The sequence below is a fragment of the Chrysochloris asiatica genome, unplaced genomic scaffold, assembly GCF_000296735.1.
Source record: "Chrysochloris asiatica unplaced genomic scaffold, ChrAsi1.0 scaffold00064, whole genome shotgun sequence".
NCBI lineage: Eukaryota > Metazoa > Chordata > Mammalia > Afrosoricida > Chrysochloridae > Chrysochloris > Chrysochloris asiatica.
Window position 1 is genome coordinate 10,119,512 of NW_006408582.1, and position 14,661 is coordinate 10,134,172.

Consider the following 14,661-nt stretch of genomic DNA (forward strand, 5'->3'; position numbering starts at 1 on the left):
GTTGTCACAAAGATTTAAAGTCTTGAAAAGTCTATACAAGGTCCCTGTGAGTCAGAACCGACTTCACAGCCCTGAACTACAATAATTAGTAGTGAGCAAATGTATTTGATATAGTAATGAACCTGGTAAAACTGTTACCCATTCTTCAGAAGAATGGTCTATTGCTTACAAATTCATTATAAAAAACTAAATTGCATTGATGGAAAACTCAGCCCATTTCAAGGTGTTCTCAAAATCTTTTGGCTCCTGTTATTCCTGTTTTAGCTGAGTGGAAGGGCCAAGAAGCTCTCCCTATGCTCTGAAATTCTATTTCTCCTCTCTCTGAAGGTTTCATAATCCACCCTAACAGAAAATTCATTTCCCACTTTGTAGGATTTTTTTCTCAACTTGCGTGATGACGTATTAAACTTTCCTTACCCTACTAGATTTCCATCCTGCTTCAAATTTTCGAACAAGTCATGTATACCCATACTTGGAGAACTCAGCTTAGTTGGTGTTTTGTTTCAGATCAAAATTAAGGCTCATGCTTGGTTATAATAGTGTATAACTTCAGATTTTGAACACACAGATGCATAGGTTTCTTTGAGACTTCACTCTTCAGCATTAGAGTGGGACCCTTCAGTGTAATCATTACCGAATGGATACAGTACTAATGGAGCTTAATTGTTTCCACTAGATGGATCTCCGGTGTTTTTGGCAGCCAAAATGAAAATGATTCCAAATACCATCAAAGGGGCTTATAAGCACCCAGCATGCACAGAGTGTTTTGATATACAGTGGAGTGTTAATATCATTATCTCTCCTAATACAACATACGGTTACTTTAATCCTTTCCCGCCTCTGTGATCTTGGAAGATCCAACGGGTAGAAGGCAAAGAATAAACCACTATATACAAGGAGACAAAGGGAAAATTCATCCCCATCCTTTGAATGTGATTTTTTTTTTTTGATTGTTTGAATGTTGGCTTCAAATATGTACCTTTATCAATACTGACTTCTGTATCTTCCACGCTAGTTTGAGTTTGTATGCGACATCAAACATACCTTTTCACACATGTTCTTTCCAGATTTTTTTTAACACTTACTTAGCAGTTTATAGAAGGAAGTGAATGATCTCCTCAAGCTGCTTACAAATTAAAAAAAAATCTGTGCTTATTAATTATGCAGGATTAGTCTAATTATAATTCAGCAAATTAATTAGCGACAGAAGGTGTTCTGAAACATTGGAGTACATTTGCATGTTAAATGGAGAGGCTAGTCTGTAATATATGTAAATTTATGCATGGCTTCATAGTTTAATTTAAAAATTTGCAGCTGCATATGGTATGGGAGCAGGTGAAAAGTCAGTTTTAGTTTAATGATGCTAACAAACATTGGATGGTGTCCTGTCTTAGCAAGAGAATGCACTTATATTTGCTAATCTATGAATCTGTCATTATATAGCTGCTCAAACTCAAGGTCATTAGTGAATAGACCCATAGGTACAATAGGTATAAAGCTGGAAACTGGACGATGATAGGAAGAGCCCAAACTCTGAACTTGGGTCGTCACTTTCTCCAAGAACAGGTATTTATTCATTAGCATTAGTTGATGGAAAGTAACATTCCGGACTGTGTAAATAAGGGATATCTTTTTTTGTCTGACTGGTATCTATTCTGGCAGGTGGAAAATAGTTGTCCAACCTTGATTCCCTTTCCAAATATTCACATTTGCACTTCACTTCAATTTCCTGGAGTCGTGGGAAAGTTATTACCGAGTTATGAATTAATGGCAGGGTAGAGAGTTTTACACATTGGCCTCAACCATCTGGCAAAACAGTAAAACCAGCGGACCAGGCAGCAGCAAAGGGCTCTTGGTGTAATTGGTGTTCACTGCTCAGCCTAGCATAGATGAGCTTTACAGGGAGGGCAGGAAAATGGGAGGGTGGAGGTGGGGGGGGCGAAGGGGCACTAAGGAAATATGACGGTAAAGACCCATTAAGCTGATGGCTGACTAATAACTTCATTTCTCTCCTTCACCCGAGTAGTCATGGTATTAGAAAGGGAAATAGATTTGTATTCTCATTCTGAAGTCTCACTGAAAGATTTTTTTTTCTGAAAGAAGTCTGTACCATGATTCATGTTTGCTCAGCCCTTTTTCCTTTTGTTGATAAGAAGGGAAAGAGAAAGAAATAATGTGAGGAAGAGTTTATGGTTAAAAAATGTTTGAAAAGAGGAAAGGGTGACACTGTACACAATGCAAAGAGATTTTTATGAGAACAGTTGGAATTACAAACATGTTCTTAGCATTGTGTTTCATTTCAATTCAAACCCAAAGAGTTCAATTATTATTTTCATTAATGGTGTCAGATTTTTATCTGAGTGCAAAAATATTTTCCTTAGAGATTTTTTCCCTATGAGCTTTATGGGGCCAAGTAATGGAATTCAAGAGAGAGAAGTGTCTGAATGTAGAATGAAAAAAAAAAACAAAAACCTCACCATGTAACCCCAGGTCCTCAGAAATTGTAGTGTGTTACTGGTCAGAAATAAGTAAAGAATCAAAGTGGCCCCCTCGTTTCTGCACTTCAGTGACTGTTTATAGGCAATTGCTTGACCCTGGCGCTATGGGAAACATTCACTTTGGAAGAAATCACAAAATGGTTTTGAAATGAAGTCTATGGATACAGTGTCAGAATTACACAGTGGGGGGAGTGGCCCCCTCCTGGTGCCTAAATGAATACAGCAGACCCACTCTGAGGCAGTGTGTATAGTAACGAAGGATCTATTGCCAAACTGAAATGCCACTTCCAGGAGCTTGTAATTGGAGTGAATACCAAATAGAAAATGATGTGATGGGGCCTGTTGCCAGCTAGGAACCAGCGTATGGTTATGTAGCTCTGAATGATTTTGCCTGGCCAGAGTTTACTGAAAACTGTGATGAGGACTTTAACCCACCATTTTTATTGCAGTGGTTGTTCTTTTCCTGCAACACGTTGGAATGGGTGAATTAATTGCATATTGTTTTTTCTTTTCTTTCTTAATGTTCCTCTCTAAGAATAAAGGGAAGTTCTTCAAGTGCAGTTCATAGTAATATTAGAGAGAGGGGCAATGCAAAGATGGCCAGATTTGAATTTGAGGCAACTCCCTATAGAAAGAATAACTTTGTTTGGAAAATGAGCCTTTTAAAAATGTAGTGAGAAGGGAAGTGAAGAGGCAAGAGGAGCATAGGATATAAATAGTGAAAGGTGAAGGAGCTAATTTGCTATGTACCAGACATCTTCCCTGAACTCCTGGTGTGGCACTGTAAGATCAGCACCGGACTGCAAATCACAAGGTCAGCAGTTCAAACCCACTTAGCTGCTCCTAGAAAATCCTATACAGGGGCACTATGAGTCAGAACCAACTCGACAGCAGTTAACTACAACAAGTCATCTTCCCTACCACTTACATGGATAAGAAATCTTCGTTACCAGACAAGGAGTTCATGTCACAAAGGAAAACATTTAGAGTTCCTATTTTTTTACAGTAAATATTAAGCAAACAACAACAACAACAAAAAATGCAGAAGCCTTGAAATCATATGGCAATAGATTGATAGGGACAACCAGATTCGCTGCCACATAAAGAATGGCAATTGTCGGCTACCAAAGGAATTAATTTGCTGTTTTATTTACAAATTTCCAATGTAGGAGCGTCTCAACTATCCTTTTTCTTTTTAAAAGTATTTTGTTGTTGTTGTGGTGGTGGTTGAGAATATACATAGCAGAACAAAGACCCATTAAACAATCTCTGCCTGTGTAAGTCAGCAACATTGATCACATTCTTCAAGTTACGCAACCCTTCTCTTCCTCCCTTTTCTTCCTCTGCCCTTTGGGTAGGGGTTTTCAAAATTTAATTTTGGTGACTTGAGTCTCAAAAAAATTGACACCCTTCTTGAAGAAGAAATTATCTTGATTTCTTCATCATCTATTGGAGCAATCTTTGATATTTTTTGAGGAGGGGCTGCAACTATTTGGGCTGTGCCATCCTTGGACTTTTTGGATTCTTCTCAGAAGTCTTGTTTTCTGAATTTTTGACAGGTCTTGCTTATCTCCCTCTGCACACTCCAAGATAGCCCCAGAATTTCTAGAGAATGCAGTCCCTGGTCGGAATGATAGACATTTTTGTTTGCTTCTTGGTTTTGTTTTGCAACATGAAGAATGACTCCATGTTCATTTCCAGAAAGATGAAGTAAGTGACATTTCCCCCATGTAGCTCAATGAGAGCACTGTCCCCTTGAAACAAAGAACTCATGAGCTGTTTGGCAATGTGTCTCTCTACCTCTTCAAAAGAAACATGGGCAAATTCCCACCACAGCCATGCTTTACTAAGAGTAAGTGGTCTCCTGGCTCTTCCACTTACTAGCTGTTTAACCTGGGGCACATAATTTGAACTTTCAGAGTCTTGATGATCTCCCCTGTACAATGGGCATATAAATAGTTCTACTCCTGGTGGGGTGCTGTAGGATCAGCACTGGACTGTGAACCACAAGGTTAGCAGTTCAAACCAACCAGCTGCTCCTCAGAAACCCTATACAGGGTCGCTGTAAGTCAGAGTCGACTCTACAGAACTTAACAACAACACTTAAAATTGGTAGACCCAGATGAAATTATATGTGGCAAATAGTATATGAACTATTATTAGCTATGATTATAAACGTCGTATAATTAGTTTTTAGGAGGTTGAGTGTCGTAAGAACATTTATTGCTTTGTAAACTTAAATTTTTCAGATCTGAAGTGGTCTTTTATTGAAATAATTCAGATGAATACACTTTAATGGTAATATGTCTACTCTATTGGAGAGGAAAAGATTCTGTACTGACTCTGCTCATGGACTTATATTTTAAGGAGTTGTTTAAATAAATGGATCAGATAAAAAAAATCAACCTACAAAAATGAGCATTTGATTTAAGAACCAGTCAGTCAAAACTTTCATACTGTCACGCCCTGCCGTGGGTCTTTTGAGGCCTTTCTGCTGGTTGCCATCTTTCCAGGCAGATCTCAAGTATCAAGCATTCTCAGCACTTTACTTCCAAGTTACTTTTGGGTAAGAGTTGATTGGGGAGTCCTTAGGTATTGCAAATCAGTAACGCACTTGGATGGAAAGTTTGAGTCAGCCCAGAAGCATCTCAGAAGAAAGGCCTATATAAAATCAGCCATTGAAAACTCGATGGACCACAGTTCAACTCTGACTCGCATGTAGTCACCATGAGTCAAAATTGACTTGATGGTGCCCAGTCTGGTTTGGACTGATCAAAACTTGTTTAGGACTAGACTTCCTAGAATCTTTTCATTTTTGTGGACTTGAGTCAGTCTTCACAAAGTCCTTGAAACTTAGAGCCCATAATAGCCTGGGCTAGACCTCGATAATCAACAGACTTGTCAAGGGCACCTTACCTTTCTTTACTCTAAGCCTGTGGCCCACTACTACCTTCTACCTTACTTGGGCTGCCTGGGTTTCGGTATTCTTAGAGGCTTTTGAGAAAAGAAAATGTGTTCTCTTTGTTGATGGAAGGTTCCGTGAAAATCTAGATCCTAGTTAAAATACAATCATTTTGCTCATATTTCAAGTGGAAGCCATGATTTGGGAGTTCTGTAAAGAGCAAGGATCTCTGGTAGCATAGTGGTTACGAATCAGGCTGCGAACCACAAGGTCAGCAGTTGGAAACTACCAGCTGTTCCGCGGGGGAAAGATGAGGCTTTCTGCTCCCGTAAAGATTTACAGCCTTGGAAACCCTGTACAAGGGTCGCCATGAATCAGAACCGACTCCACAGCACACAGCCACCACCTATAAAGAGCAGTGAGCTGCCAAGAAAATGGTTCTTGGAGTGAGAAAATGGCACCTTCAGTGTATCCTTCCATCGCAATCTCGACTCAGGTGTAGATTTTGGATTTCTCAATCCCCAGAAGGATGTGGTGGTGGTGGTGGTGGTTATGTGCCAGGGAGTCAGTTCCGACTCATAGCAACCTTGTATAGGGTTTCCGAGGCTATAAATCTTTACGGGAGCAGAAAGCCTCATTTTTTTCCCACGGAAGAGCTGGTAGTTTCAAACTGCTGATCTTGAGGTTCACAGCGCGATTCGTAACCACAATGCTACCAGAGCTCCTTCAAAAGGATGTAGAGGAAAAAAATATTGAAAGTACCATGGAATGCCAGAAAAAAACAAATCTGTCTTGGAAGAAGTGCAGCCAGAAGTCTTGAAGCTAGGATGGCAAGACTTCGTCTCTCATACTTTAAGACTATTATCAGGAAGGACCAATCCCTGGAGAAGGACATTATGATTGGTAAAGCGGAGGGTCAGTGAAAAAGAGGGAGACCCTCCAACGAGATGGATTGGCACAGTGACAGCAGCAATGGGCTCAAGCGTAACAATTGTGAGGATGATGGCGCAGGACCGGTAGTGTTTTGTTCTGTTGTACATACTGTGTTCCAACTCACTGTGAGCTGGAACTAACTCGACAGCACGTAACAACAAAAGAATGTAAGCTTCAGAGGATCTAGGAAGAAAACAACTGCCTATTCTTTTCAAATGGGATTTTATAACTCAGCCTGTCCATATATTGGATAATTCTCAGAAATGGTATGCAAGTGTTTTAAAGGAAGGGGGTTGTGTACGCTTTTCTAGAAGCACATAGAAATAGTGTATGTGAATTGTTACTTTAACCTACTAGATTCAAAGAGTTCAAGCACGATAAAATGTGTCCTCCTCAAAAATCACGGACAAAAACATTTAAGTACTTAGTAGTTTGTGAGGACTTATCAAGTGTATTAGGAGCTCTGGTAGCACAGTGGTTACGAATAGGGCTGTGAGCCTCAGGGTCAGCAGTTCGAAACTACCAGCTGTTCCGTGGGAGAAAGATGAGGCTTTCTGCTCCCATAAAGATTTACAGCCTCGGAAACCCTGTACAGGGTTGCTTATGAGTTGGAACCGACTCCACGGCACATAACAACAACAAACAAGTATATTTGGTTCAGACTTTTGTGATCCAGCTTGCTTATGTGGACATCATGCCAGAGTAAGAGTCACTAAAGCAAACTCTCTCTTAGCCCCTGGAGACTGTGGGGTGTTGTCTTCTCTGTTGTGTGTAGGACATGAGATAGCCACATTGTTGAAGAGGTGGGCTCCAACGTAGGCAGAATTAATTACTTTTTTTTTTTTTTTTTTTAAGAAGTAATGGACTAAGTTTCAAAGTGAGGTATTTTCCTTTTTATTTTGCAGAGTAAGGCTTCATATAATGCAGTTGTTATTAGTGCTAAGTTCACATTTCTTTGATGTACATCCCTCTCAAATCTTTTTCTTGAAAGAAACTGGTTCCTTTCACAGTGCTTTCCTAAAGAATCTTGGTAAGCATTTCTTATGTAATTTTTAAAAAAAAACAAGGCACTATTTCATGGCTCTGGTATGGCAAGGTAGGATAAGCACTGGATTGCAAGGTTGGTTTGAACCACAAGGTCGGTGGTTCAAACTCATTAGCCACTCTTTGGAAACTCTGTAGAGGGTCACTATGAGCCAGAACTGATTCTACGACACTTAACAACAACAATCATATATCTTGGATCCTAAATTGGAGGCACATTGAAAGATCTCTTCTGTAAATATGGAGAAATATTATGCTGGGTTTTGTAAATAGATATTCTTTGGCCACAATCCCAGAGTTGGTATGAATATTAAGTAGTTGGCCCTCCTGTTATTTAGAGGGTCCCCCTACACACTGGATCTTATTTGTGCATCTAGTTTGAAACTCAGCTTCTGTTGGGGATGGGTCCTGGAATGGGTACAGAACCACCTAGAAATTTTCATTTCATTCTTGAACATTGCAGAGTATCCTTCCAGTATTTCAAAGTTGAGGGGGGCAGAACTTTCTTGGTTACTAGGTCAGTCCCCTGAGATCTGACTCAGCCCCATAGTAGCTTGACTGTGTTCCATGAGGGCAAGGACCTTGTGGGTCTTGTTTTGCCACTATGATAGAACCCTTCATGACACACAGTGTATGCTTCATACTTATTGATTAGATGTGTAAGTAAATGAATTCGGCAGGAATTCGCAATACTGAGCATTTATTGACATGAGAGTTTTTTCTGACCTGACATTTCCCTCCTTTCAGGGGAAACACTTCTATCACTCACCAAGGTGCCGATCTTGGTTTCTGAATATTTTTTTAGCTTCCCCCCCCCCCCCCCCCCCGCCCCCATCTGGTTTTTCTCCTCTCACCTCAAACTTCCCAATCCCCTTTTGTTTTTTCCTTTTTCAGGATCAAGTTTTGTAAAAAAAATTTTAAAAGGAGTTCATTGAGATATACTTTAAATTACATAAAGTTCTTCCACTCAAAGTATACAATTCAGTGCTTTTTCGTACAGTCAGAGTTATGAATTCGTGCAAGGAATGTGGAACTCTATATGGATCTTGTTGCCAGAAAGATCCAGGTTCAAATCCTTCTTTCTGCAACTTATAAGCCATGTGATTGTTAGCAAATTTCATAAATTCTTGGAGCCTTAGTTTTTCCTAGTGATGAAATGATGTGTCACTCATAGGGCTGTTGAGAAAATTAAATGAGACATTGTAGAACAAGTACCTATCTTGGTGCGTTATGTCAAATAGACATAAAGCAAAAGTTCTTCCCACCTACTCTGTGACTGTCAGCTTTAGGGCCACACTGGAATGGTGACCAGGGACAGATGGCTCTGATCTGTTATATTCCTGAGGCACCTCTTCCAAGAATCCTGATGGATTCGTGCATCTTGCCTCAACCACGAACATAACTCAGGATGCCCCATTTAAGTCAACCAGCTGTCCTTGCTTACTTTTCTCTCACATGCTCATCTTAGGACACCCACATACACACTTGGACTTGAGGAAGGTCAAGGTCTTTCTGTCTTCAGTGCCTTCTTCCCTCAAAGTTGCCCTTTCTTGGGGGTTCTCAGCTCTGCACATTTTTCTTTGCTGCCACAGAATATTAATGCTGGAAGGAATCCTAAAGATAACCCAGTTATACCCATCTTTTAACAGATGAAGAAGCTGAGTCGCCCCCCTCTGTCCAAAATGAGATTACTTGGTTACATCATTAGTAGCAAGGCCATGACGTGTACCATGTCAGCATTAAATAAATGACCATAGAGTCTAGAAATTCTATTTGATACATTATCCTGCCTTAGTGACCTAGGAACCAGACTGGAATCTAAAGTCTGAGTTCACGTTTTGACCCCATCTCCCTATTCCTCTTAATGTCTCTAACAAGGATGAACCTATAGTTGTTAGTATTCACTTGTAAGCAATGAGATCAGAAGCCTGGAAAGTGTAGCATGCTAAGTGGCTATCATCTTTACATACTCAACATTATTTGGAGAAAGTGGAAATAATACTTCCATGCTGATGAGAATCTGCACATTTGGTCTGAATTTTGTGATTCAGTTGGGTTTCCCATTTCTGAGTGGAGAGACCTGACACTTTCCAGGCAGTTCTGGCTTTGGAGTGATTCAGACTCCAGGGATTCCGAGAGAATTTGTTCCCGTTAAGTTCCCCAGTGGTTAAAAGGTGGTATGGTTAGTGAAGAGTTCTATAGCATGACCCTGAATATGGAGTTGGAGTAAGTAGAGGAGAGGGATATGGGAGACATCAGCAAAATGAAGAGAAGAAATCAGAGGTGTCAGTAAGCCCAGAATGTCCTTTAATTAATTTGTAAGTGCTCATGTAAAACATCCAGGCCATAATTTCTAGTGTTAACTACTTAGAAGTAGATGTGTCTTCTTTGAGAAGGTATTATTCATCCCCACTACCCTTCCCACATCCCTTCCAACGCCCACTATCTCCTGCCCATTTGTAAACAGAAACACTAAAACCTCAGCTTGCAAAAGACTGTGAGGATATTAAACTCAGACCCCAGGCAAGCAAAAGGACTAGGACCGGGTGATTTCATCCAAAGAACTGTTCATTTAAAAGGAATAAATGGATGTAAAAGAAACAGTCATTCAGCAGACCCCTTGTTTCCCTCAATCAATTTGATTTTATGTAAACACTGGTCTCCTTTTCACTTTTCCCCCTCGACACCATTCATCTGATAATGTTTTCACCAGATACATTTTGGGAGAGGGATGGGGCCAGATAAAAGGAAGGATAACACAAACAGAGTTCAACTTAGCAAAACCAAAGAGTAAGTGAAAAAAAGCATTGTATGTCATTTTAGAAGGAGAAAAGATATAACTTGATTGTAAATTGATGCTGGGGAGCTATGTTGGAGACAAGTGTGATCTAGGGATAGAGAGGCTATTGTTTGGAAAGATTTCTGTGAGGAAAAGGGGAGTTTTAAGTCCCTGTTAGATCAGCTGTATTGTGAGTTGCTGTGACAACCCTGATTTGAACACACAAATGCAAGAGTATACAGCACACGATTCCCTTTAAATCGAGAAAATAGTGTTTGCTTTCCTTCAAATTTCTTCTTCAATATTCAGCCTTCTCTCTAATGCACTCCGGTGCCGGTGCTGGTGGGCAGAAATGCACTGGACTTTAGAACATAGAGGTATGTTTAGAATGTGTGAACACTGCATAAAGCGCTGGCTGAACTTCTATTCAGCCCTCCCTGGTACAGTGATGCACAGGCTCCCCTGCGCCCCCCCCCCCCCAAGAGCAAATAAATCAAGAGGTGAGAAATTGATGAATGTAGAAATTGGTGAAAAAAATATTTAGTTCCTATTTCCTAATTCACACTCAACATGATTCAAGGATAGGGTCAGGACTACTTTACCAAATTATTTTTTTTTAACAAATCAGGAATAAAAGAGCCTCTTAAATACAGAAAACACTCTAAAAAATGCTCTTTCCCTCTACCCCTCCTTTATCATTTACTGTTTATCTTCCCATCAGCTTTTTTTTTTTAAGTGATAGCCACAATTAATTGGAGCACTGTCTAATTCTTTTGTGTGCCTCTGAAAATAAATATACAGAAGATCCCTAGGAGAGCATCCTACCATCGAGCGCTTTAAAATAAAATTTTTGGAAACACGGTTGATTTCTACTTATTTTTGTTGGTAAATCTTGGGGAAAATGTATATCTTTTCCTTTAAAGTTCTAATTCAAGGCATGGATGTGAGAGTTCTGAAGGGACTTTGGGACTGCGGTAAAATTTCGTTGTCATAGTAACAGAAAGGGAAATAGGCCTAGCTCACCTGGGACTTTAACACTGCAAAAGCTGGATTTTTTTTTTTTTTTCCCTTTTTAAGGAAAAGGGCTTTGCAAGTGAAATAACTGTAAAGCTTATTGTATTTTTAAACAAAATTTCCGGCATTAAATATGTAAATTGCTGAAAGGCCACTTCTGCCATTTTCCTTAGTTGATGCTGTCTGATTAAAGACGTCCACTTTTTAAATGGCATCAATAGGTTATTTAGGAGAACATTGGCTTTAAACATGTATGACAAATTATAACCTCAGATCATTATTCTGTATCTTCGTAGTCTTTTTTGGGGGTTGGGGGGGAAGCAATCAGTAGTTATTAGTCATAAACTCTTAGTATCTGTTGTAAACACTGGTTTTGTATTTGGATGGTAGCATGCAATATCTGATTTTATATAAACTGGTTGTAAACATCAGGTGACCTTTGTGGATGAGGGTGTACGTGTGAGCCGTTTGAGCTTCCATGTGTGTGTGGCCAGTGGAAAGCCACACTCATGATAAACTCTGGACTTCTGTGCTGTCATGCCATTTTTAACCCTGGAGCAAGACATGTTTGCACAGCAGGGGTCACTGCTGCTCCTGAAGCCCTCTTTGGAGAAAGAAAGCCCTTGTAACTACAGGGCCAGGGTGCAAACCAAGAGTCCAGCTTGTGAACCACTTAACAATCCCCGACAGTGATGGAGAAGAGGGAACATATGATTCGCGATTGAAAACATCCAAATTTGCAAATTGCAAAGGGTCAGCAATGTTCTTTCACAGGCGAGGCTGGCTGAAATTCCCCAGACCTGAAATATAATCACTTTCAAATCAAATCTAATATAATGCAGATATATTCTCCCTTAAACAATGTTTACTTAAAAATGTAACACATTGTTTTTTCTTCACAGATTCTTTTTAAAATTTTTTCTCAAGTGCAATCAGAATTGTTTGAAAACAGCCGGAAACCCAAGGGACATGAGACGGTTTCAGGTAAGGGGCCTGCAGTTCTTTCCTGTTAAATAAGTCATCCTGTTTTCATTCTCCTGCTCACGCTTTTGCTTTTCCTTTCGGGGTGGGGTGGGGAATTATTTACTGATACGGCTAACAATAAAGAAGATGACTGTCAATGATACTATTTATCCGATGGTATTGAGGTTTTCTTCATTTTGTAGTGTTTAGGCCTTCTGCCTCCACTACCACATCCCCACAGGGAGACGAGCCAACCAGGTTGTAGATTTGATTTTAAGCCCTCAGGCAACCCTCCGCATATGCAGCTGCCCACAGCAGGAGCTGTGTTCTTGATATTCAGCCACCTTGGGATTTTTCAAAGCGACTTCTCTTCGCTTTCTGCAAGCAACACCCTCTGTCTTTCCTTTTCCTCCGAATCAGTGGTCCCCCTCAGAGCCTTCTGGAAAGCAGCATCCATGGTCACTTTAAGATCGGAGCGTGGCAACAAGACCCATGGGACTGTGACCCAGCTGCCTGGCAGTTAAATCTGCCACTGGTTTCATCACCCTTGCCACTGATGTACTGAGAATATGAGCTAATAAAAAACATGGAGCCAGGCAAAGTGTGTCAGGTTGGAGATGAGAGGAAGTGCAGGCCCTCTCGATCTCCTCTTTAAATCTTGGAAAGACCCATTTTTAATTCACCAAATGGCTTTGCTGCTACTTGTAACCTACCTAAATATGTGGCGCCACCATCTATAAAGAAAAATTACCATCAAATTGCCATCAAGTCAATTCTGACTCTTGGTGACAGCACGTCAGAGTAGAATTTTGTTCCAGATGGGGTTTTTCAACGATGGATTTTCCAGAAGTAGATCGCCAGGCCTTTCTTCCGAGGCACCAATGGGTAGATTCCCACCAGCCTTCCGGTTAGCAACTGAGCACATAACCATCTGTACCACCCAGGGACGTAGATAATTAGAAATCCATTGAACAAAAGTATTCGATAATATTCAAGCTTAACTTTAAAAAAAATCTAATCAGTGGGAGAGATGAGATGTTTTCCATAAAGACAAGGAGGCTCTGGGAGTTTAATTCATTTGCCCCTAATCACAGTGTGAAGGCATTGACGCCAGGAGCCAGGAAGATCTGTCTGATCAGATTCTTTCTTACAGAACATGGGACTACAAACTGTGTAGTCATTTAGCGAAATGCTTGAGTATCTCCTTCCTGGGATTCTTCATGACTATTATTTTTATTTTAAATGCATTTGATTTTTGTTGTTGTTGTTGAGACTTTACATGACCAAACACGCACCCATTCAACAGCTTTTACTTGTACAGGTCAGTGACATGGATTGTATAACTCCAGCTGTGTAACCATTAGCACACTCTTTTTTTTTTAGTTGTTTCTCCCTCATTACCATAAGCTCACTGCTCCCCTAAGGTTCCTAGCTCATCTGTCCAGTTGCAATTGTCAACTGGATTCCATAATGATAGTTCTTGAAGGAACATGCTTGATGGCAGACATTCTTTTCATAGCTATTTTTGTGCAAGGAGACCCACATATTCATTTGTACTGGACCCCACAAATGATGTCTCCAGTCCTGCCTGTCCATAGAGAGAGCTTCAGTGGTTTGCCATAGATCAGAGCCATTGAAGAGTTAATAAGGGGAGAAGGAAACACAGAAGTGTGGCAGAAGAAATAAGGCCAGTGAGAACTACTTTGAAAAAGATTCCTGCTATTTTTTTTGCTATGATGTGGTTCTCAAATAACTTTGCTATGCCTAGGAAATTTTTTGTTATGGTGTTTGTAAGTTAAAATATTATTACCAGACCTCATTTTAAAAGTGGAACCATTCTCCTCTAAATTCTGATTACTCCTTTTGCCCCATGTTATAGCATGTGTCAGTACTTCATTCCTTTTTAATGGCTAAATAATATTCCATTGTATGAATAGATCGCTTTTGTGTATCCATTCATTGATGGATGTTTCTGCTTTGTTGGTATTATGGATCATTAATTTTGCTATGAACATTCAATGTACAAGTTTCTGTGTGAACATATGTTTTCAATTCTTTGGGGTATGTACGTAGCATGGAATTGCTGTGTCATATGGTAATTCTATCTTTAACTTTTTGAAGAACTACCAAATTGTTTTCTACAGAAGCTGCACTATTTTACATTCCAACCAGCAATGTTTCAGGGTTCTAGTTTCTGTACATCCTCACCAACACTTTTATTTTCCACTTTTAAAATTACAGTTGTCCTAGTGGATGTGACATGGCATCACATTGTGGTTTTGATTTGCATTTCCCAAATGGATAATGATATTGAACATCTTTTCATGTGATTAAAAAAATATATTTTAATTGGCTTATTTGTCTTTATATTGTTGAGTTGTAGAAGTTCTTTGTATATTTGGGATGCTGTTGCTATTAAATGCTGTCAAGTCGGTTCTGACGCATAGCGACCCTGTGTAGGGTTTCTGAAGAGTGGCTGGTGAGCTTGAACCTCCGACCTTGAGGTTCAAACTGACCTTGCTATCCAG

General features: G+C 39.9%; 1 protein-coding gene across 3 annotated transcripts in view; it reads left to right on the forward strand.

The window, feature by feature from the left end:
* Positions 1-14,661, forward strand: part of EBF2 (early B-cell factor 2) — a 244,708-nt gene that overhangs the window by 161,714 nt on the left and 68,333 nt on the right. For all 3 annotated transcript variants that reach the window (XM_006864374.1, XM_006864373.1, XM_006864375.1), the window contains exon 7: positions 12,073-12,154. In XM_006864374.1, coding sequence (XP_006864436.1) covers positions 12,073-12,154 — 82 coding nt within the window. The remainder of the gene's footprint in view (positions 1-12,072; positions 12,155-14,661) is intronic.